Below are 22,584 nucleotides of genomic sequence, written 5' to 3' on the forward strand. Positions count from 1 at the left end.
AGAAGCACTGAAAATGTGCTTGATTTCTCTATGCTGATGGTGATCAGTGAGCAATATTGAAGGAATATTGAATTTAAATGTAGTCTACAGGTGCTATGTTATAAATATAGATGGAACATGTGTGCATCTGTATGTGTTCAAGCAGGGAAGAATATGAGAATGTTTTTAAGTATTTTTATTTCAATGAGATTAATTTGCAAACATTAAGGCAGAGAATAAAACATAAATGTCTGTCAATAAACAAGGCATATAAGATTAGACAGAATATTAAAGGATAAACTAAGCAAACAGATGGAAAATAACTAAGAACCTTTTCTCAAGTACTGTGCTAAAGTACAATTTTGAGATAGGCCTACTTGTACTTTAATTAAGTATTTTTTGCAACTATACAGTTCTGCTCTGTTACATTTCAGAGGAAATACTGTACTTTTTACTCCACTACATTTATTTTACAGCTGGAGTAACTTTGCAGATTTAGATTATTAATACAAAATATAAATTAACTAATAGGCCTAGGCTAAATTATGATATAGCCTATTATTATAAGATACCAAGCAGTATATAAATAATTAAAAATAGTTCCACTTTTACCGGAGTGTGTGTGCGTATAATATAATACTAAAAATGCTTTCTTTTTTATCACTCGCGAAAAGGACAACCACTACTGTAGATATCCAATTTCTAGAGTAAAAAAAATTAAAATCGAAGAGAGGAATGAAGAGTATCAGGGCTGGAAAGTCAAGTCAGATCAGTTATAGACCCACAGTTTTGGCCACAGCATGTAGATGTAAGGATTCTGCCGTCATCACAGATGAATAAGTGTTTGAAGCTAAACGTGTGTGGCTTCCAGTTTGGTGAGAACAGTCATTTCAGATCTTGTGTAGTTTTTGTTTTATAGAAACACAAACACAGGAAACTTTAAACCGTGTATAGTCGTGCCTTTGTCAGCAGGAAGCAGGTGCAAATAGGTTGCTGCCAATAAAATTGAGTCTCATGGTTAATAATAAACTTGGTTTTTAAGATCTCTGTTAACTACTTCACTTGTCAGAGTTCAACAGATTAAGTTTATTTATCAAATAAAGAGAGAAAACATGAAACATCAAGTCCCTCCAAAGATAACTCAAATTTCTGTTCAAGTTGTTGAACGCATGATATCAATCATCTCACATATCTGTCTATCATGCACATAAACTTCATAATTACATTACCTTTTCTCTGTGGAGGACAACAGATGACTTCACATCGTATCAAATAAGAAAAGTCACCTACTTGCCAACGCTGATAACACACATCCGAAGCTCATTTTGCACTTGCAACTAGCACTGTGAAAAGGACAAACTTTCCTGCAAAGAGATTTCTGTGTTGATTTTTATTTTGTTGATAGCACTGTCAAGAGTCCATCAGGAGAAATTCATACACTGATGTCATGCAACTGAAACATTCAGAAGGGTATCTGATCTGGGTAGTAAAGGGTATCTGTATATCTTTGCACAAACAGTAAACATTATTCACTCTTTTCACATTGAAGTACATGTCAACACAATCCACCAGCTATGTGGAAAATTAACTGTAATATGAGTAATAGTAAAATAATAAATAGAATACTTATTGTTTATATATACATACAAATCAAAACATGCAACTGAAGTCTATACAAATGTTCATGAAGAGGGAAGTCATTGGTTTGCTTTCCTCCTATTCATCAATGCTTGCACTTCCTTTTTTCTTAACAGTCATGTCAACTGTCAAACATTTGGTCGAAATTCCAGGTAAAAATCTCCTACATGAAACCGACAGTTTCTCCTCAGCAATGAGTGATGTAATGCGTATGCAGTATTTCCAAACTTGTATTTCCTGTAGCAAGTAGTTTGTTAATGCAGTAGCTGCCAGGAAGGAAACTTGATAGAATGGCAATGAAGAGGCCTATTGTCAGACTTTGTGCCCACAGCAAAACAGTTGCGCCCAGGTAAAATCATACAGCACACTGTACCACTGTGCATGCATACAGTGAACACACACACACACACACTACAGACGTTACTCAGCACATGCACGTCTCACGTGAGTGCCCAGCTAGTGGAACTGCAGCCTTTTCTCTGTCACAAACAGTTTCTCTTCCTCCTCAGTGAGCTGGTTTCCTTTCACACTGTAGGAACATGATCAGACACCATCAGATATTGATTCACATTCAAAACACATTTATGCATTTAAAGTATATACAGAATACATGGAAATGGCTCTGATGCTGTGAGGGATTTGTCTACCTAATTACTTCTACATCTACTACAGTGTGTAACTAATATTCAATTAACAGACAGTAGAGTACGGTTCAGATACATTCAAATGAATTCAGTCTACAGTTGAACATGAAAGGCTGACCGCACATACCCATACAAAACAGACTAATTATCTCTGTAGAGAGTGACATCACCTGGTAGAGAGGGCTAATTCAGTATCCTGCTTTTACCAGTAAATGTTGTTGTTTCTACAAAATCCTTTATAAAAGAGGAAAGCTTGTGATTTTATCCATGGTAATATACTGTATTATAAATTAAATCTGTGATGTTTGACCACCTGGCGGCAGAGCAAACGCAACATTGACATATTACATTTTAAGTTGATATGTTGAACTTGCTAGTAAACCATGATCATTCATCTTGAGTTGTGTTTGTGTTCATGCGATGAATGTACATCCAATATTCTCTCTCTTTTAGCTCTGTTTTTGGTCTCCACCAACTCCTGAGGGAAATATCTGTCTCTTTAGCTGCTAAATGCTCCACTATGTTCACCAGCTGGTCTCTGTGTCTGTCTGCTGTTTGCTGCTGTGCAGTGGGTTTTTAGAGTTTCTTCTCTGAAAACAGCTGTCTGCTGCAGTAGTGCCGAGATCGAAAAGTGACCGATTGTGTGCTACTGTGGTTCAGAGTGGTTAGCCGGTCCCGGGAGTGGTTAGCCGGTCCCGGGAGTGGTAAGCCGGTCCCTGGAGTGGTAAGCCGCTCGTGTTCCTCCACCAAATACCTTTTCCTAACGGCAGTTGCTGCTTGAAAGTGGTAGGCCACTGTCAGACTGTCATACCAGCACCGGCTCCTGATATTTTTTTTGTCTTTATTAACAACATAGCGCCATAAATATAGATATGATAGACGTTGGGGTATTTTCTCACTATAATCTATCTTTTAAGACTAAGATAAAGGATATACCCCGATGTTTATGCCAATCATATTTATGTCGGTACAAAACGACATATGCTGCTGCAGGGAGTTAAATGCTGTGAATTTATAAATGTAGATCCCCCTTCCTGGCAGACAGGCTGTAAACCTGCCTCTGCGGACTCGAGCCAATAATGTAATTTATAGTTAAACTATCAGGTGTAATCAATACATAAAAACACACACATTGTCATTTCAGACTATCCAAAGATAGATTATGGTGAGAAAATACCACGACGCCTATCATATTTATGCCAGTAGAAACGGCTTATGCCACAATGATGACCGGTTATATGCCATAACCGGTACACATGCCATACGTATGCCTAGTAAATGTTCCACAACGTGGAGTTTTATTTATGTGTGATCGTGTGTTATTATTAAACATGCCAAAAATAATACAAGTATTATTTGGTTCGTTGGCTCTAAATTTAGTCAGACTGGCTACAGTGGCTAAGGAGGCTAGCTATAGCCTCAGGGTACATCGGCAAGTATCAAATGACTTTATATATTTATATTTACAGCATTATGTTGTTAATAAAGACAGAAAAAATATCAGGAGCCGGTGCTGGTATGACAGTGTGACAGTGGCCTACCACTGGCACCTGCCATTAGGAAACGGTATATGGTGGAGGAACAGGAGCGGCATACCACTCCAGGGACCGACTTGTGCCGCTGAACCACAGTGGCATTCCATCGGCCACTTTTGGAGCTCGGCATCACTCGTCTGCTGTGACCCAAAACGACACTATGAGAGCTGTGATAGTCAACCTAAACAATTAAGTTGTGGGCCGTACAGATGAACAATGAGCTGAAACTCACTATGAAGCTCTGTAAAGACGAGGGGAGCTGCAGATTCGGCTGATAAGTCTCTGTAGGTTCATCTCTACGAGAGACACCTTTCACATTGTCACTTGATACATTGTTATTATAAAAATATCGATTATAGCCGCCCAATATCTATCAACCAATAAAACCAATTTGCCCCTCCTACCAGCTATCCTACCTTAAATAATAATATCCCATTGGTTTGCATTGACAATGAGATGTAACTGTGTTAAACAGTTGGTCCACAGCATTTGGAGGCCGTTAGAGAAAACAAAGGCCTGAAAGTCACTGTGAATTACACCTGATCCTCACCATATGTCTTTGACTGCTGTGATGTGAGTAAGAGCATCAGCGAGATGTTTGATCCCATCCACGGTGAACTGGTTGCTGATTAACCTGCAGACATAAATATATACAAAGCAGGTGACTTTCTGACAATCAATGTCTGACCAGGGTAATCAACAGGCCTTTACATCGTGTGAGTAAATACAGTGTGTTTATGCATGTGTGTTTTCTTTACCAGAGGTGGATTAAACCTGTGTTCGCTTGGACCAACTCAGCCAAGTGTGGAGCTGCATCATCAGTCAACTCGTTCTGCACCAACCTACAACAGAACAGACATGTACTTCTATACAGAGTAGTTGTGTTAGAACTGTGGAAATCACTCAAACTGAGCGACCCGCCTACCACAATATCCTGAGCGTGCTGTTCTCTTTCAGAGCTTCCGCCAGGCACTTCCCACCTTTAGATGTGATGTCATTGGCTGAGAGACTACAACACAGAAAAAACAGAAATGAGTCAATTTAATCAATGCGTTTAAATCAGCAGGTTTTCATTGTCTTTGTAGGTAGCTGCCTTCCCACCTGAGGTTGGTAAGGCTCGGGTGGTGCCTCAGAGCTTCTGCGAATGCTTCTGCTCCCTCGTCGCCGATGCTGTTCCCCCACATTCTGCAAGCGAAGATATCAAAACCGTCATGATCTGAGCTGCATCAGCAAGCATACAAACACAAAGGGCCTGTCTTACTTAAACCAGCAGTATCCTCCAAGAGATTTTTTTTTTAGAAATTAGTAGGGCTGTCAATCGATTAAAATATTTAGTCGCGATAAATCGGATGATTGTCCATGGTTAACAGTGATAAATCGCACATTTTTTATCTGTTCAAAACGTACCTTGAAGGGAGATTTTTCAAGTATTTAATACTCTTATCAACATGGGAGCTGGCAAATATGCTGATTCATGCAAATGTATGTATATATTTATTATTGGAAATCAATTAACAACACAAAACAATGACACATATTGTCCAGAAACCCTCACAGGTACTGCATTTAGCATAAAAAATATGCTCAAATCATAACATGGCAAACTGAAGCTTTAATTTCAAATTTTAAAACGCACACACACGGCCATCAAGATTAAACAAGTCAAACAACTCCTATCGAGTTCACAATGCGTTATTCACCAATGTTTTTTGTCAAGGGCTGTTAGCCTGTCAAGAATTGTGCGACTTGCTAAATCCTGATGGACGTATTGTAATGGTTTGTCAAATTTGGGTTCAATCAAATACATCGTTAAGATAACATGTTACGCATGTTTTGTGCGACTTGAGAGATAGTAATAAAACAATGTTTTTGTCACCATCTGAAACATTCGTCCATTAATGCTCTCTCGGAGCCTCTCCACAGCTTTAATGAGCCCAGCGGGATACAAACATCCTGCATTAAGTAAATCCAAAACAGCAAAGAGGTTTTACAGAAGTGAAGTCTTACCCCACATCAAATATAGAAGTGCTCCTCTGAATTGCGCTGGCCAAATACCTCCCACCAACACTAGTGATCTTGTTTTTACCAATCCTAAGGACAAAGCAATGTCAACATCAATTTAAGAAACATATGACCACAAAATATTCATTTTTACAGTTATTATAATCATCATTATTATAATATTCTAATTCTATATTGGTACAAGTTAGAAACATACTTGACGACTCGCAGCTTTGGGCATTCCTCAATTATCTGAGCCACTAGCTTGGCTCCAACATCTGTGATGTGATTGTTGTAAAGCCTGAGGACAAAAATACAGATTAAGGCTCAAGATTCTGTTTCACTCTCAGAAAAACAAAAGCAGAATTGTACTTTATGGAGCACTAATACTTGTTTGTATAGCCAAAAATATAATCATGTACCCAAGAGACCAAAATGTAGCTTTGAACAAAACAGTAGTTAGAAATATAGTACACTCCCCTTTTACCCACTGGTTCCTTTTTCTTCTAATTAACATTTTCCAATTCCCCCTGCACTGCAACTTCGTGCTGCTGCTACTAAAGCCTTGGGGCAAACAAATCTGCAAATATTTGCTCCACCTCTCATTAACTTCCTTTGAAAACCATGAACCAAGCACACAACTAAATTACTAGTGCATGAAGCAGCAGAGCAAGCCACAGCATTTTTGTTTAACTAAAAACCTAGTCTAGACGGATATGAATAACACTTTTCATGTCATGTAGAACATGAATGTTACGTATAACTATGACCAGAACATTTATGGAAAAACTGCTTTTTCAAAAGTCAAGAATGACCTTTCAATCCAACAATATAAGTCAACATGGACGAAATCTGCTCAGAAAAATTCAAATTTGATCTATAATTCCATGACAAGTAGGAAAACTAAGACTGGGCAAACTCTAACTGGACGATCGAAAGCTCCACAACAGCTACTGAGTGGACCCACATTCACTCAAGTACTGTATTAAAGAACAATTACTTATACTTTACTTGAGCATTTATATTTAATGCCACTTCTTGCTCGTACTCCACCACATTAAGAGGGAAATATTGATGTTTTTACACCATTAAATGTATTTTTCTAGCTACTAGTTACTTTTCAGATGGAATTTTTAAAGATGAAACCACTGGTTCCCAACTTTATTGGCTTTTGACCAATTAGAAACCTTGGGCCACATTTCAGATGTCTATGACTGAAGGCCAATTCAATGCAGAACTTGTAAGGTGAGGTGAACATGTATTTTTAGTTTGTTGTACTGGTTCACTTAAGTAAACATTCTGAATACTTCTTCCACCTCTGGTCTGGTACATATGTATCTTGGAACAATTGCCAAATTTACTCACCCCAAGAACTCCACAACTTTGTGCTTACACAGCTCCTCTGCAAGAACCTCAATGCTGCTGTCTGACAGGTGATTGACACTCAATCTGAGGACAAGCAGTTTGATTAGTGTTTGGTTAGATGAGTTATAACATCAGTCTGAATATCCCTCAATGGAAATTAGAAGGTATTTAGAACATGTATATATTTTTTACCTCACTATTGTCATCTTACAAAAGGAGGGCTTCAGCTGCTTCACCCCATAGTCACTGATGTTGTTGTTGTCCATGTCAAGGCCCAGGAACTTCTGACGGTGCTGCAGTACAAAGTTCAGGGCGGTGCAGTCACCTGAGTACACGTTACAGTAACCCAGCTTGATGATGCCAGCTGTGATGCCTTTCGCTGTCATCTGAGCGATGTCTTTGCTCCCTGTCTCAAAGATGCACCTCAGCATCCACAGGAAGTTGGGCAAAACATGAACGATCCTGCCAATGTCACTGTTGTAGTGGGGTAAGCCATGGAGATGGGACTTTACACTGGTGGAAAGGTAGGATTTTAGTAAGGCCCGTTTTTTCTTTAATAACACAGGAGATACCAGATGCTCCATCAGGCCGGTGTGAGCCTTGGACAGCAGTCCACTCAAGAACAGATTGGTGAACTGAAGGTGCTCATTAGTTGCAAATGGCGTCTTTTCACTGGACTTTGAGGAGCCACTGATGCAGAAGTCAAAAGGCAGACACATTGATTCTCTTTTCCTGCTGCACTCAGCGAAGAACTTGAGGATGGAGCTGGCAGCAGCCTGCTCATCCAACACTAGAGCAAACGCCGCCAGGAAGGACTGGAGGGTGACATGGAGGACTTCAAATGTAGCAGGGCTTCCACTTGCATCATTCTCACTGACAGGTCTAAGAAAGCCCAGGGTCAGGTCCTCCTCTGTCAGGCCACACGCAGTGATCTCCTCTTGGCTGCAAATGAAGCTACCTCTCTCCATTTCCTGAAGTGCTAGATTGGCAAACGCTGCGAGAGGCCTGAGCCCTGCTTTGAATGTCTCCGAGACACACCGAGTGCTTTTCTTCAGCAGAGATGGCGCGGGTGAGGCTGAGCGGCTGAGGAACACCTCAGACAGCAGGAGGAAAATGCCCGTGAGTGTGATGCAGGTTTCAGGCAGGTGAAAACTATCATGCATGGTGTGCAGGTGCGTAAAGCTCTTGAATACAATCCAGCAGAACAGCGGGGTGGAGCAGAGGCCACAGAGGTGGGGGCTTGCATCCAGCTGAACTGACACCAGCTCTCGGTGCTCCTGCTCCTTGAAGTGCAGATCAATGTAGGTCTTCAGATGAGCTGGGGAGAACCCCCGCAGAGCCACCTTCTTTCTGATCACCCTACTCTGTATCTCGGTTCCTGTCCTGGCCGTCAGCACCTTCTGGGAGCCCTTGAGTAGTTTCCCACAGAGCAAGCTGTTGAGCAGCTGGAGGGGGTGTGCCTTGACTTCTGGTGACACCACTTCAGGAACGTTCATCAGGTCTTTCATCTGAATCTCATCATAGCCATCGAATGTAAAAAGAACCTTCTCAGGGAAGCGCAGGATGTAGTCAAACACCTCATTATCTGGATCAAGATCTGGGTAGCAGTTGTATTTGAACAATAGGTCTCTGAGGGAGATCTGGTCTGTGTCCTTGAAGATGCTGAACATCCTACAGCGGAACTTAAAGAAGAAGATGGCGTCCGTCTGCAGCTCTTTCCTGGACCAGAGGTTCTGGAGCTTCTGCAGGAGGATGGATTTTCCCACACCGGCATCCCCCGACACGTAGATGGTTTCACCTTGGGGATTGAAGACCGCATGGTCTCCTAGGAGCTGGTCCAGACTCTCCAAGAAGCCCAAACTTTCATTGGTGTCGTTGAACAGTTCCATCAGTGTGTCAGTGTATAGGTCCTCCAAACGGGTCTCCTCTCGCTGGCCGTATGACATGATGAAGCTGGTGTCCCGGCTCATCTCATGCCTCAACTTCCCACAATACCTGCTGACTTAAAGGAGGCAGACAGTGAATTATAAGTTCCAGGGATTCTGTTTTCTATTTAGGACGAGACTAATTTTAACCAACCCAAAAATGGATGTTGTTTTTTTGTGTTTTATGTTTCTATCTTTTATCTTTGCTGCAAACTAAACTATACTTTATATAGAATATGGTTGATAGAACATATTTTGGACCAATAGAAGACAGGTGCATGAACATACCAGATAGGATGATTATCTAAAACAACTCTGCAAAAACCATACAAAGGTATGGAGCAAAGCACGGTGAGATTAAGAGGGAGTTAAAGGGGACCTATAATTCTTATTTTCAGGTTCACACTTGTATTTCAGGTTTCTCCTAGAACATGTTTACATGCTTTAATGTATTTTTCTCATACCAGCTGTGCTGCAGCACCTCTTTTCACCTTCCACTAAATCTTAAACACTCTGCTTGAGCTCCTGCCCCGCCCTCTCGAAAAGCCCAGTCTGCTCTGATTGGTCAGATGGCCCACTGTTGTGATTGGTCAACCGAACCAAACTCTTCAGACTTCGCTCCAGCTCCGCGCGAAATAGCTTTGTTTGAGGGCGTGCCAAACTAGTTGCTAGGTAAAACCCCCTTACATGATGTATATGAAGCATAAAAAAGAACATCTTGGTGGCATAGACCAGCGTTAGTGATTATAATACTTACTGGGATCTGTGTTGACCACTGTCATCACCGTTACATCACTTTTCGGGTTGTAGCTGATCTCTTTCAACCACGGCTGGAGGTCTATGTATGCATCACACACTTTATAGATGACGTAAATAAAGTATTCGCAGGCCTCCTCCCCTTTGCATTGGACTAGCTCCAAGATTTTGCGCACCTGAAAAATAATCACAATGAAAGAACGTCTGTGTTGGTTATAACGTCACAAACTTACTTTATTTTTGGATTTTTTTAACCAATATATATTTTACAGAGAGATAAGACAATGTATTTAAGATGTTTTTTTAATGAATGAAAATTAAACAAATGTTTTTTATTTAACAGATGTCTTTGGTTTTCCTGCCTGATCCGTCTTGGTGGCAGTTCGCTGTACGATCTCAACATCTTCTTCACAAACAAAGCCACAGGCCAACAGGTTGTCCAGGATGCATTGAATACTCCTCAGCCTGGACACCAGTAACTCTCTGTGGTAGGTGAGGATGTTGAGGCACGATGCCTTGGCTTCTTCTATCTGACCCATATTTACAGCAGAACTGTCACCTGTGTGGGATTACACATGGGCAGATTATGAGATAACGGGGGCACCTGGGCACAGACATTCAAAGTGCCCCACCACCTCTCTTACATAGGAGCAAGACACATTTTTCATAGTCATTGTGAGTCTCTTTGTCGTCTTTTTATGTCTCTTTGTGGTCATTTTGAGTCTTTTCCTTGCTGGCCCGTTCAGTAATCCATCCATGGCATTACAGATGACAAGGAGCCATTTAAGCATTTTGCTTTACGCTCTATAATCACATTTTAGACATCCCCAAATTACAGTAAAACCAGCCACAATGATAATTCAAGACTTCTTCAAAGACACAGTCTTTACACTGATATTACAGATATTATAAATGGACTCACAGTGATAACTTCAGAAATCTGCAATTGTGTTTTTTAACGAGTCCAGATAATATTTTTTAGATGTCTGAATAAGAATCCACATTAGAGAAGTACATGACCTGAGTCTGAGGCAATACATCTATAAAAAAAAACACTGCACCAATCAGTACTGGTTATAACGACTTGGCACTGGCACAAATAGTGCAGAAACAGGAAAATACACAAATAAATTGCCACAGACAGCTGCCCCAAAGTTGTTTACTTCTCCATTTTGACAAGTCAATGCTATACATATCTTAAACTAATTTAGTCGAAAAGTAATGACCAAATATTTGTACATAATTCTCCCAATTTTGTGCCAAAGCTGTTTCCTAAATCTTTTAATGGTCGATATGGTTAGTAGCTGTAATATCATACAGACAGTAAATCACTCACCAACTCCTGCCAAGTGGCACTCCTTAATGAACTGTCAAAGTGATCACATCCCCCTCTCTCTTCTCTGTGTTTAGCACTGGTAGGTGATCACAAAGTTACAAATATGGAAATGTGTTGTGTCATTAGTTACATTAGCTGTTTGTTTTGTATCATATCTGTAAACTAACTGTACTGCTGACTGTGGTCCAGTAGAAACATAATGATACATAACAACAACTGAATCTTACCATTGTGTTGCTTCCACACCAATATGCTGTAAACACTGGAAAAAAGAAACTGTTGCTACTGTCAAAATCGCCTATTAGATTACTTTGTGTACACTACATCTACTGTCTACAGATAGAAACTGTCAGTCGCTTTCTGTTGTAGGAAGTGAAAGTAGTCATTTCACACAATCTGCTGGTGCTGCATTCAGGTCCCCAAGGAAATATAGGAATTTCAAACACAACAGGTATTTCTTATTGAATAATAAGACTACAAAAATATAAATAACTATTTACAGAGCCACGTGGTGTTTTCACTTTATTTTACTGTGAAAGATCTTGTGTGATCCCTGTCTTTAAGACACTGACCATGAATTGTAATGTGGTTTGAGTCTAACCCACGGATGTGCATATTATATATATATATATATATATATATATTATATATAATAAGGTGTGCCTGGCTCACCCAAAAATCAGATGATTTTTTTTAGTTATAGCCTTACTAAAACGAGTTACTATTACTAAGTAGACATCCATTGTTTGCATAATGAGGCAGAAGTGCATAAAGAAATGTATAAAGGAAATAAATACATAAATAAATTTTAAAAAATACATACATTTAAAAATAAATATAAAACAAATCAAAAATAAGTGCAAGAAATAAATAAAAAATAAATGCAAAAATAAATAATTCGATTTAAAATTAAATCAATACATAAATAAGTAAAAGGGAAAATTAAACAGAAGAGTAAATAAATAAGGGAATTAATACAAAGATAAATAAATAAAGAAACTAATTAAAACCGAAATATAAATGAATGAATTAATTAATTAATTGCTATATTTATTTTTGATATTATTTTTGCTACTTTTGATGACATATTTATTTATTTTTTCATTTTGGCAGGTTCCATCCTCCATACCCTACACACACATTTAGCAGGAAAAACAAGTCATGAACAGTCATTGCGTGCGGCCAGGACTGCCCCTGGATCATGTGGCACACAGTTTTTCTGATGCACACCCACAGTTTTTTTTTTTTTTTGGCTACGATAGTGGTCTAACCAGGAACCTTTGCTGCACATGTATCTCTCTCATTTCCTCTCTGTGATAAAGACGAAAAATGCCCAGCCATACTTATTATTTGAACTGATAGTATGATCTACTGAGGCATATTCTTAAATAAATTTGTGGAACTTTCCTTGCAGTCACTGACACACAGAAACCGTGACGTCAGTAAGTATTATTTCAACATGGGAGTATTAGTTTCTGGCTCTCTGCAAATAACTTCCCATAAGTCCACCCCATTGTCTGCTGTGTCCAACAATATTTGTTTTCGCCCCGGCCCCCTAAAAGTTTAATATAGCATTTTTTTTAGACTATTTTGTTTTATATATATGAAATTTACTGTAACTTTTGTTATAATAAATCGGGTAAAAATCAGATAATTCTGAATATCTTGATTAGCTCTACAGCTGTGCCATAACTACATCAATCTACAATCGTCTAGAGTGCAAACTCTGCAGTAAGTCCAATTGGAATTTTTTGGGTACTTGTTTGACAGTAGAGCTTTCACTATGGAACACTATAATGGGTGTAAAAGTACATTTCTCTACTTTTATCACATATCCATATCTACTGATCGATAATGAAGTATTGTGCATGCAACCTCCCTACAATTTTAATTGAAATTCACAGACTGATGTGTATTATATGAAAGATAAGTCACTAAAAGGTGGACGTAGTTTAGAGTTGTCACATATAAAACAGCAAATTATAGAAGAAGAGTGATCAAATAATTATATTATATCATATATAATTTTATTTTGCTTATTAGGTGTGTTAGTATGGACTTCCCTGCTGTAAGGCTAGAAATTGCTGTGGATTCGTTCAGGACGTCACTCTTCCACATCATCTACACAGCAGCAACACGTGGCTGTCGTGGAGAAGAATCCCTATTCCTCTTCAGCATCGTCCTCTGAGTTTTGACTGTGGCAAAGCACGAGGTACGTTCACCACTGCAGGTGACGCTGCATCATTTGTGCCAGTTGATCCATTGTTTTTGCCAGTGGTGGTCATGCAGCTGAGGCTAGTGGTCCATCATCAGTGCCAGCGTTGGTTTTTATCATCAAACCAGTGGCAGCTGATGGTGAGGCATCTGAGCTGGTGGTGGTTGCTCCATTGTGTGAAACTTCGGGAGTCCCCAGAAAAATGGGGAATAGTTTATTTTCACTCTTACACTGAGCCCAGACTAAGAGTCACAAGAGTGACTATACTCACTTCCTCCACTGTAGTTGACAACTATTGAATTCTGGTCTTAATCATCTAACAACCAAAATATTTTCAGATGGAGGTCCCTGAAGGGAAATCTTATCAAATGAGGGTCCATGACCTAAAGTGTTTCCATTTAGGGGTCCTTGACATGAAAAAAGGTTGAGAACCACTGCTCTAGGCTACTATTACTTTATTCTACTCATCCTATCTTTCTCTATTATTTACCCAAACTCTTGTTTTCTACTTTGTTTCACCATCTCTCACCAGTGAGCTTAGCAAGCAGTCATTTGGGGTTCTCAGTAGTCACACACTTGTCTCCAGGAAAATGCACTTCTTTTGTTTTATTTGGTGAAGCCGCTCAAATGTATCTCTCATCTGGACTGCAACTTACAGAAACATTACCTTCCACCTTCTCTTTCCCCCTCCCTCTCAAACACAGAGCGAGTGACGCAGCGTTCAGTCCGTCTCTGTAAGTGTCTCAGTCCAAAAGTCAAAATCTATTTATTTTTTCAGTAAATTTGGACTTTTGGACTGAGATGAGATGTAATCATTTCCAAAATTCACAACATGATTTAACAAAATATTCTGCTTCATTCCATATATGTTGGCATTTAGCCTTTCAAAAACAACATTTTCACTGCGGTCAAAAACTGTTTACTCTCCCACTTGCACCTGTACTAACGGGGCGTTCTAGCAGCAATCTAACAACACCAAAAATTACACTTATATGACCAGAAGAACTCAAAGTCATATTTTCCCCAAATATTATAAAATGTTTTTTTTAGGGTGATAACATCATAAAATATGTTGATAGACATTTGAAGCTTCATTTGAAAACCTCGATAAAAGCTTTGAATGTAAAAATAAAGATTCCTGTGACAAAGCCTATCTTGCCTTTGGGTTCACAGTAAATGCGGTGGGAGATGTGACAATATGAGACCAAACAAATTAAGAAGACAAATTTACATCAAAGTCATGCCATTAAAATAGTGGTTTAATAAAGTTTAGGTGAAAGTTGTATTTTTTTATTTACACATCCAAAAGTACAGAAAGAATAGTGGAAGGAATGTTCATGATCTTGATGTTATTTCAATACACAAGTTAAACTTGGCACTTTTTTTTCCTCCAAAGGGGGAATGATAGAAAAAGTTTGAGAACTACTGGTTATAGTGATGAGCTCAGGAGCTTAAGAGTTCAAAAGTCTTACGGCCTATGGTATGAAGCTGTCCCTGAGCCTGGTGTTGCAGGACTGGATGCTGAAAATACGTCTAAAAGACTAATTAAAGGCCATAGCATCCAAACAATTTAAAGGCAAAAAACAGAATAAATGAGTGTGAACTAGTTAATTTGTGTGAACTGAACTTTGAGCTGGTTCTTATGAAGTGTGAACTCGCAGATCACTGGAGATTCATAATCATCGTCACACTCCACAGTTTCTAGGTTTTACTTCAGCTGAAGTTCAGCGCTCTGGAGAGACATGAGTCCACCACACAGAGAGCAGCAATCAGAACTGAGCAGGCTTCAGTTCCCTTTCTTTGCACCTTGTCTACCACGTCTCGTGCTTTTTCTTCTTTGGATTTTGTTATGGCTGACTGCATTTCATCATTAGTTTCAGACTCACTCCCAACAAACGGTGTCCTAACTCAGAAAAGCTACTTGTCAGCTGGGGCGCTGTCCTTTGCTGGGACGCTGCCCTCTGCTGGGACGCTACCCACTGCTGGGACGCTGCCCTCTGCTGGGACGCTGCCCACTGCTGGTATGCTGTCCTCTGCTGGAATTTCCCCTCTTGGTTCTAGAAGATAACCAGGGAAAAATACTTTTGTAACAATCACTTTTAAACAGAGATCTCTTGGAAATGGATTTTTAAATTGTATTATATTCATCATATACGTATAAATGCATACATGAAATTTGACCTCTGCATTTAACCTATCCTTGGGGAGCAACTTGGCGTTCAGTGTCTCGCTCAAGGACACTTCGACATCGAGACAGTAGGAGCCAAGGATCGAACCGCCAACGTTGCGGTTAAGGGACAACCACTCTACGCACTGAGCTACGGCCTCCACCGTTCATTTAATGGAGCAATGACATGCTGGAAATTACTTGTAGCCTTAATAAAGAATGATATGTGATGTGGAGGTCCCTGAATGTACATAAGAGCTATTCTAGTGTATCACTGGTGTCTGAACTCTGACATCAGGTGAAGTGCTGCTGCAGGAGGGTGAAGTCTTTACCTTTCATTGACACGTGGCGTTTCCAGATTTCTTTGCTCTCTTGAGTCGCGACCGTCACAGTCACTTTCTCTGTTGTTGTAGCCAGGAAAATTTCAAATGTTGGATGGAAATTTGGTCCATTTTTTATGTGAAATTGGTCCACCTGAACCCAAGAAGCAAGAGGTAAAAATGTTTACTTTCCTGATTGTGAATCTACAGTACATGCAACCAAACTTGTATTCATGGTCATTCTGTTTATAAACATTAGAAGTGTAGAAATGACTTGACTCACCTCAGGCTGTATATGGGTGTTCTCAGGACAGTGGACACTGTAACGTTCACCAAAGTCGAGTTCACAGTCGGAGGACATCTTGATGTACTGAGAACGTCCTTGTTGGACGGCAACCTTAAGTAACAGGACATTTTCTATTAGTTTATGCTCAGATAGTCAAGGTAATTTAATGCACATTTAAAAAACACAAATTTTGAAACATGCTTTACAGAGAGATGCGAATTACAGTCAATTAAAAACACAACGAGAATATACTGTAATTAAATTAATAAAAGCATAGAATAATTGATTCTGGATAAAATCCCCCAAAAACAACCGCAATGCACATCTTCATCATTTTAATTCTAAGCGCTGTCTCCCATTTTTCTTTAACCAGAGCAGAACCAGGCTTATTATTTTCCGTTGGAAGATAGAATTGGAAGATAGATTTTGCAACTATCTTTTTTTTTGCCCTCTACAGATCCACTGAACTGTGACCAGATGAATTGTAAATATCTGTGTAAGTGTGTTGCTGGAAACATGTAGGAATCCCTCAACTGTTGGAGGTTTCATCATCATCATACAGGTCGCTAATTATATGTTTGCCTTTTTGAGCCCATCATTGTAAAAACCAAGGTAGTCTTGAACATAATTTGAGTAAGTGGTGAGAAGGGAAAGTTTTCCTCCATATTTTAACAGACTGCATTATAACTGGATTGTTTGTTGAATCATTTCTCACATTTCTATTGGTAATGCAGTCTGAAACAAGTCAAATTTAATATGTGACTTTCTATTTGCATCCATGAGAGCGATTCTTATCTTCCAACCAAGTGAAATAATTCTTGGAATTAAGCTAGTTTACAAAAACTAAATTATTGTATTTTTTGAAAAGGCAATGTGATACAAACACATAAGTATTTGACGTTAATTTTATTTAATTTTCTCTGCCTGTAAGATTTCTCGGCAGAGTGATCCATCCCAGGAAGTCTTTTTCAGTTTTTTGTGTGTTGTGTTTACTATTTATGCCATCTGGTGGAAGTGTCACGAATGATACTGACAGGCAGGAATACACACAAGAGAGAATCCAGAAAGAAAAAAAAGGGACGATCAATCTGAAGATTTACAGTTCAGATAGATTTAGATTTTCACCGCAGCACGAGAAAGTTTTATAAGAGGAGCACAGTGTGAATCGTCTTTTTGGAAACAGCTGTGGCTTAAAACAAGAGTTTTAGGCTGATGGAGAGCAGAGAGCTTTACCTCATGCAGAGGGATGTTGGCCTGCAGCATAAATACATAGAGTACATGTTTTGCTTGGCTCATGGGTCGGAGGAACAGCAGAATTTTCCCCTTTACTGTCAGCGTGTCTTTCAGAAACCTTCGAACGACATCCCAGACCAGGCCAAAGGCAGAGAGGTGAGGGACCTTCACGACCACATGAGTGTCTGTAATCTCCAGCGGCTCCAAGATGCTCATACCATCATCAGTCATGTGGACGACAGACAACCCGCTATCAAGGAGCAACGCTGTGAAAGCAAAGAGATGTTAAGCCTTTGTATTACTGCTAAAACAGGTCAATTCTTTGCAATTTTACTAATTATTTCTTAACATTGTATACAGCCATGTCTTTACCTTCCTTTGTTTCACAGTGTGGGAGGTGGAGCTGACAGACGGCAGCATCCTCAGAACACTCGATTTTGTACAAGCACCCTGCAGGCGCCTTGCCAGCTGGTTGGAGGATGTTGTCATCCCATATGACAGTCTTGTACTTCAGCTCTGCCTCCTGAGCCATAACAAACACCATTCCAGTTGACTCACACTGGAACACACCTGGACCAGGACACTTGAACCTGTAGGATGTACTAATGTAACAAGCATATATCGGCCTGTTAGTCACATCATCTGTTTTCACTGACAGGTGTTCATATGCAGAGAAAGTGATTGTGGTGTATAACACCCAGTGGACCAATGCACTCTCTTTTAGGTTGTTTTCAGATCTGTTTGTTTGCGATGTTCTGATTCAGAGACTAATTTGATACAATTGCGAGCGTCTAGACTGTAACTAGAAAACAACGTCCTGATGCATCGTATTTGAAGACGTGCCGCCTAAAGACTTTCCCGTCGGAGATGGGCTCTGGTGGATACCACCACACACTCGCAAGACAATTATTCTTGAGAGTTCTTAACTAACCCTAACAAACGAGATCACGCTAAGCGGCCCTACAACGGTGGTTATCAACTCGGTAAGTCAACCCAGGGTTTCTCAGTCTGGCTGTGAGCGCGTTCACATGAATGGGGTGGTGGTGTCTGCAGGTTATGACCAATCACAGACATGGACAAGTCTACTGACTTGCAGACAAGACAGGCAGAGCGGCACATTTTTACAAAGGAAGAGTAAACTATATTAGACAAATACAAAGAAGTTAAACACTTAATCCAGGCTAAAGTAACTCAGTTGAAGCTGCCAAATGCAGGAAGGACAGCTGGCAAAAGAAAAAACTCCCAATGTGTGGATGCATAAATTAACAGACTTTTCTTAATTTGACGGAATACTCAAAAGTCAGATATCGTCGTCTAGATATAAAAAGCTTTACGACATGTAACGGATGAATGAATTACACTTAATTATGCCCATTTTCAAAGTTGCGGCGTGTGTGTGACTATTTCAGCCTTCTTTCAGCTGCGCCCCGTCTCCGGTGATGTGAAACGGACTCAAGAGAAAGTAAAAGAATAAATATAAAAACATAATTTAAAGCGGTAAACACCCACAGCATATATCCAGCTGTCCTTCCTGCATTTTTCAGTTTAAACTGTGTTGTTTTTAGGCTGAATTGTGACTTAAAGTTCTTCGTATTTGTGTAATATTACCATACGATCTGCGCACCGATCTCTGATTGGTCAGTAGGCGGTGCTTTTATAAGAGTTGAGCTCTTATCTGGAAAATAACCTGCTCCAGAGCAGGTTAGCCGTTCAGCTTAGGTTACCATGGCGATCTACCCCGGTAAGAATATAACCACCTTCGTACGATGGAAAAACCAGGGTTAACCCTGAAGTTACCTCACTAACCGCAAATCCTGCTTTGTAGTACAGGCCTTGATTAGATTATCTTTTTATCTTTGGCTAGCTCTATGGGCTGCCGGTGATCTAGCTATACCAACGTGAAAGAGCATCCCATCAGGCAATGCGTCGCCAGTTGTAGAGTGGTTTTGTGTTCTGACTGCAAACAAACTGCTCCAGAGTTTGAGTGGAGAGGAGCCGAGACCACCGTCTCCAGGTGGGTTGGTTTTCCTCCTGTCCTTTCCAATTTTTTGAGTCGTCAGCCACCACTGTGAACCATGAAAGACATTGTAATAGTGTTTTGTCATTTTATTAGGACTACCTGTATTTAGCGTCAATGTGTTCAGGTTGGAAGGGTAATGGAGTCTGAAATTAAGAAAGCACAAAGTTAGTTATTTTAATAGAAGTTCTATTCAGTGGTGAAACCTCAATAAATATACTTCACGGCTGTACAACTGCTCCTCTCTCACCTTCTTGGCATCCTCGTCCAGGTTGGTTTTCACATCCATTTTGATATTGGAGTCGTCTGATGGAGAGAAGAAGAGAAAGAGAAAGAACAATAATGAAACTTGAATGAAGGTAAGAAACACTAGCAGCCAAAATTCTTGAATATTTTCCCCAACAGCTCTATTGCATTTTGACTGGGCGTAATTACTTCATGACTAAGTCTAAACAACAGTTAGAGATATCTGTAATTCAGTTCTGTCTATCCCAGGGGTCTGCAACCTGCGGCTCCGGAGCCACATGTGGCTCTTTAGCCCCTCTCCAGTGGCTCCCTGTGGTTTTTCAAAAATGGAAATGAATAACTGTTTTTTGTTGACATTTTCATTTTTATTTATCATTGTTGTAGGTCTATGGTACGACAGTACGACAGAGTATTAGGGCCACACTGAGGGAAAAAAATAAAATCGGAGATTTCGAGAATAAAGTCATAATGTTACAAGTTGTAGGTTTGCGAGAAAAAAAGTCGTAATATTATGAGAATAATGTCAGAAGTTTACGAGAAAAGAAAGTCGTAATATTATGAGAATAAAGTCATAATTTTATAAAGTAGTAATTTTACGTGCTATTTTATTTTTTTCTGGTAAAGTTATGACTTTATTCTCATAATATTATGAATTTTTTCTCATAATATTATGACTTTATTCTGGAAATCTCAGATGTTTTTCCCTCAATGTGGCCCTAATACTCTGTAGTACATTGTCTCTTTGGCCCTCACTGTATTAGACTTATATTCTATATACTTAGACTATAAACTGTGTTACCTTCATCACAATGCTCAAATGTTTTGCAGCTCCAGACAGATTTTTTTTTTTTGTTTTTGCCTAAAAATGTCTCTTTTGATAGTAAAGGTTGCTGACCCCTGCTCTATCCTAAATAACATTAACAGATATTTTAAACGTCATTGTGACCAGTCAGACTTGTTGTGCGTGACGTAGCTCACAGGAGGCTTCTGATTGGCTGTTGGCTCAACAAAGCCTCTGAACAGTGATAGCGGAAGCGTCTGCTAAACTTGGATAGTTCAGGTAAAGTTGGGAAAGCTATTGACAGATTCTCGGATCAATAACTCAAAAGCGAAACCTTGTTAAAACACAAACAACATGCGTGTCTTTACTGCACCCTACTGCGTATTTTACTGTACTCCACTGCGCGTCTTTAGTGTACACTGACAGACAGCATAACTTAGTAAAATAAATGAATTATAAAAACATGAACAGTTTAATCCATAATGAGAATAACACTCACCCTGCCTCAGTATCTTTTCCTCCTCTTTCTGCTCTGTGTCTCGTGTAAAATGGAGTCTGACTTTCAGTTTGCTTCCTTCTTCAGCTGAAGTAGTTGCTTCCTGTTTTGTTTGAACCTCCTCCCTTTCTATCAAAATCAGCTTTATTGGCTGCTGTACACAATATTTCGTTGCTCTCAAAGTCACACACAGTAAGTGTTTGTAGTGCCTACCAGAGGACAGATGGTGGAAGAAATATTCACATCCTTTATTTATTTAAGTAAAACTAATACCACACTGTGTGTAAAATGTTACACTACAAGTGCATTTTACTTAAGAAAGTATTAAAGTAAGCCTATTATCAGCAAAAATGTACTTAAAGTAAAAGTATAACTGTGTCAGTAAAAATGTTCCCTGTCAGTGTTTTACTATCATATCTGATGTTTCTGGATTACTGGTGCATTAAAGTGTATTTTGCATTTTAACTCATTTATATACTGTTGGCTAGTTTAATAAGATAAGATCAGATATTCCTTTAGTAGTCCCGCAGTGGGGACATTTGCAGTGTACAGCAGCAAAGGGGATAGTGCAGAAAACAAGATGCATCAGCTAACACAGTAAAAAGAAGAGCTAAATAAAGTGTAACAAAATATGAACCATTTAAATAGAAGGAAGTATAAAAAATAGGAGCAGTATATACAGTATTGACAATAAACAGACTATTAACAAAATTGCACAAGTGGAAAATGATATTGCACAGTGAGCATGAAATGAAATTCCACCTGAAAATATTGCACAGTATGAATTACACCTTAGTAGTAATAATGATATTGCATAGTCATTATACAGTATAGTGCAGAATTATAGATGATATGATATGATATTATTTTATATGATATGATATATGATATGATATTATATTATATTATATTATATATATATATATATATATATATATATATTTATTTATTTTAATTATTTTTTATTTGGAGACATTGACACTTTACATGATCAAGGAATGTACATGTTTGTAGCATGATGTAATGAGCAGCATGTACTTAAAAGAGTGTTTCCATTTTTTAAATTTTTTTAAGTGTACATATACAATAAACATTGTGCCCATCCACCCACCCATCCCATCCGTACCACCCTCCCAACCCGCCTATTCGTGGGGTACACACCTACAGTAGCAGAGAGGGAAAGAAGAAGAAGAAAAAAAACAATCAAATCAGGATAGCATTTAGCTGCGCAATATGTCTAAATAATGGGAACAAATAAATAAATAAATAAGTTATATATATACATACATACATACCTGCATATACACACAAATATATATATATATACACACAAACATACATACAGTACATACACATACATACTGTACATATCCATACAAACACATGTGTACATACATACATAATCATAACATATTCCCAAGAACCCTATATATTTGGGGTGCCATGTGGAGAGAAACAGAGCACCATATCAGATTGACAGCAAGCTAGTATTGATAAATATAGAAATAGTAAGAGTAATTCTATGATAAACAAATATACATGTATATATATATATATATATAATAATGTATAATAAATTATATTATATTATATTATATTATATTATATTATATTATATTATATTATATTATTATATATACAAAT

The 22,584-nt window shown here is 38.9% G+C and overlaps 2 protein-coding genes across 4 annotated transcripts; both read right to left on the reverse strand.

The window, feature by feature from the left end:
- Positions 1 to 632: 632 nt before the first annotated feature.
- Positions 633 to 11,586, reverse strand: nod1 (nucleotide-binding oligomerization domain containing 1). 3 transcript variants are annotated; one of them, XM_037785712.1, is made up of 13 exons: positions 11,407 to 11,586; positions 11,180 to 11,255; positions 10,206 to 10,402; positions 9,845 to 10,019; positions 7,355 to 9,164; positions 7,163 to 7,246; positions 6,015 to 6,098; positions 5,804 to 5,887; positions 4,898 to 4,981; positions 4,722 to 4,805; positions 4,555 to 4,638; positions 4,347 to 4,430; positions 633 to 2,146 (listed from the first exon to the last, which is right to left on the reverse strand). In XM_037785712.1, the coding sequence occupies exons 3-13, from the start codon at positions 10,380 to 10,382 to the stop codon at positions 2,074 to 2,076; spliced, it is 2,823 nt and encodes a 940-aa protein (XP_037641640.1). In that variant the 5' UTR covers positions 10,383 to 10,402; positions 11,180 to 11,255; positions 11,407 to 11,586; the 3' UTR covers positions 633 to 2,073. The 3 variants fall into 3 exon arrangements, with proteins under 3 accessions (XP_037641640.1, XP_037641639.1, XP_037641642.1); XM_037785711.1 differs by lacking the exon at positions 11,180 to 11,255; XM_037785714.1 differs by lacking the exons at positions 10,206 to 10,402; positions 11,180 to 11,255; positions 11,407 to 11,586 and having other exon boundaries at positions 7,355 to 9,160; positions 9,845 to 9,983.
- Positions 11,587 to 14,297: 2,711 nt separating this feature from the next.
- LOC119497475 lies at positions 14,298 to 21,106 on the reverse strand. Its single transcript, XM_037785617.1, has 8 exons — positions 20,944 to 21,106; positions 19,668 to 19,723; positions 19,520 to 19,563; positions 17,773 to 18,002; positions 17,401 to 17,666; positions 16,165 to 16,278; positions 15,894 to 16,035; positions 14,298 to 15,451 (listed from the first exon to the last, which is right to left on the reverse strand). Exons 2-8 carry the CDS (start codon positions 19,704 to 19,706, stop codon positions 15,312 to 15,314), a joined length of 975 nt encoding a protein of 324 aa, XP_037641545.1. The 5' UTR covers positions 19,707 to 19,723; positions 20,944 to 21,106; the 3' UTR covers positions 14,298 to 15,311.
- Between the last annotated feature and the right edge of the window lie 1,478 nt (positions 21,107 to 22,584).

The sequence above is a fragment of the Sebastes umbrosus genome, chromosome 11 (genome assembly GCF_015220745.1).
Source record: "Sebastes umbrosus isolate fSebUmb1 chromosome 11, fSebUmb1.pri, whole genome shotgun sequence".
Classification (NCBI taxonomy): Eukaryota; Metazoa; Chordata; class Actinopteri; order Perciformes; family Sebastidae; genus Sebastes; species Sebastes umbrosus.

Excerpts from the sequence above, each read along its gene's own strand:
- LOC119497475 (XM_037785617.1), bottom strand. The coding sequence starts at position 19,706 with ATGGATGTGAAAACCAACCTGGACGAGGATGCCAAGAAG. Across the intron at positions 17,667-17,772 it reads ACACTGTGAAACAAAGGAAG|CGTTGCTCCTTGATAGCGGG; the intron begins GTAAAGACATGG and ends TTGCTTTCACAG. Across the intron at positions 15,452-15,893 it reads ACGCCACGTGTCAATGAAAG|AACCAAGAGGGGAAATTCCA; the intron begins GTAAAGACTTCA and ends GTTATCTTCTAG.
- nod1 (XM_037785711.1), bottom strand. The coding sequence starts at position 10,382 with ATGGGTCAGATAGAAGAAGCCAAGGCATCGTGCCTCAACATCCTCACC. Across the intron at positions 7,247-7,354 it reads TGTAAGATGACAATAGTGAG|ATTGAGTGTCAATCACCTGT; the intron begins GTAAAAAATATA and ends GCTTGTCCTCAG. Across the intron at positions 6,099-7,162 it reads AAAGTTGTGGAGTTCTTGGG|GCTTTACAACAATCACATCA; the intron begins GTGAGTAAATTT and ends TTTTGTCCTCAG.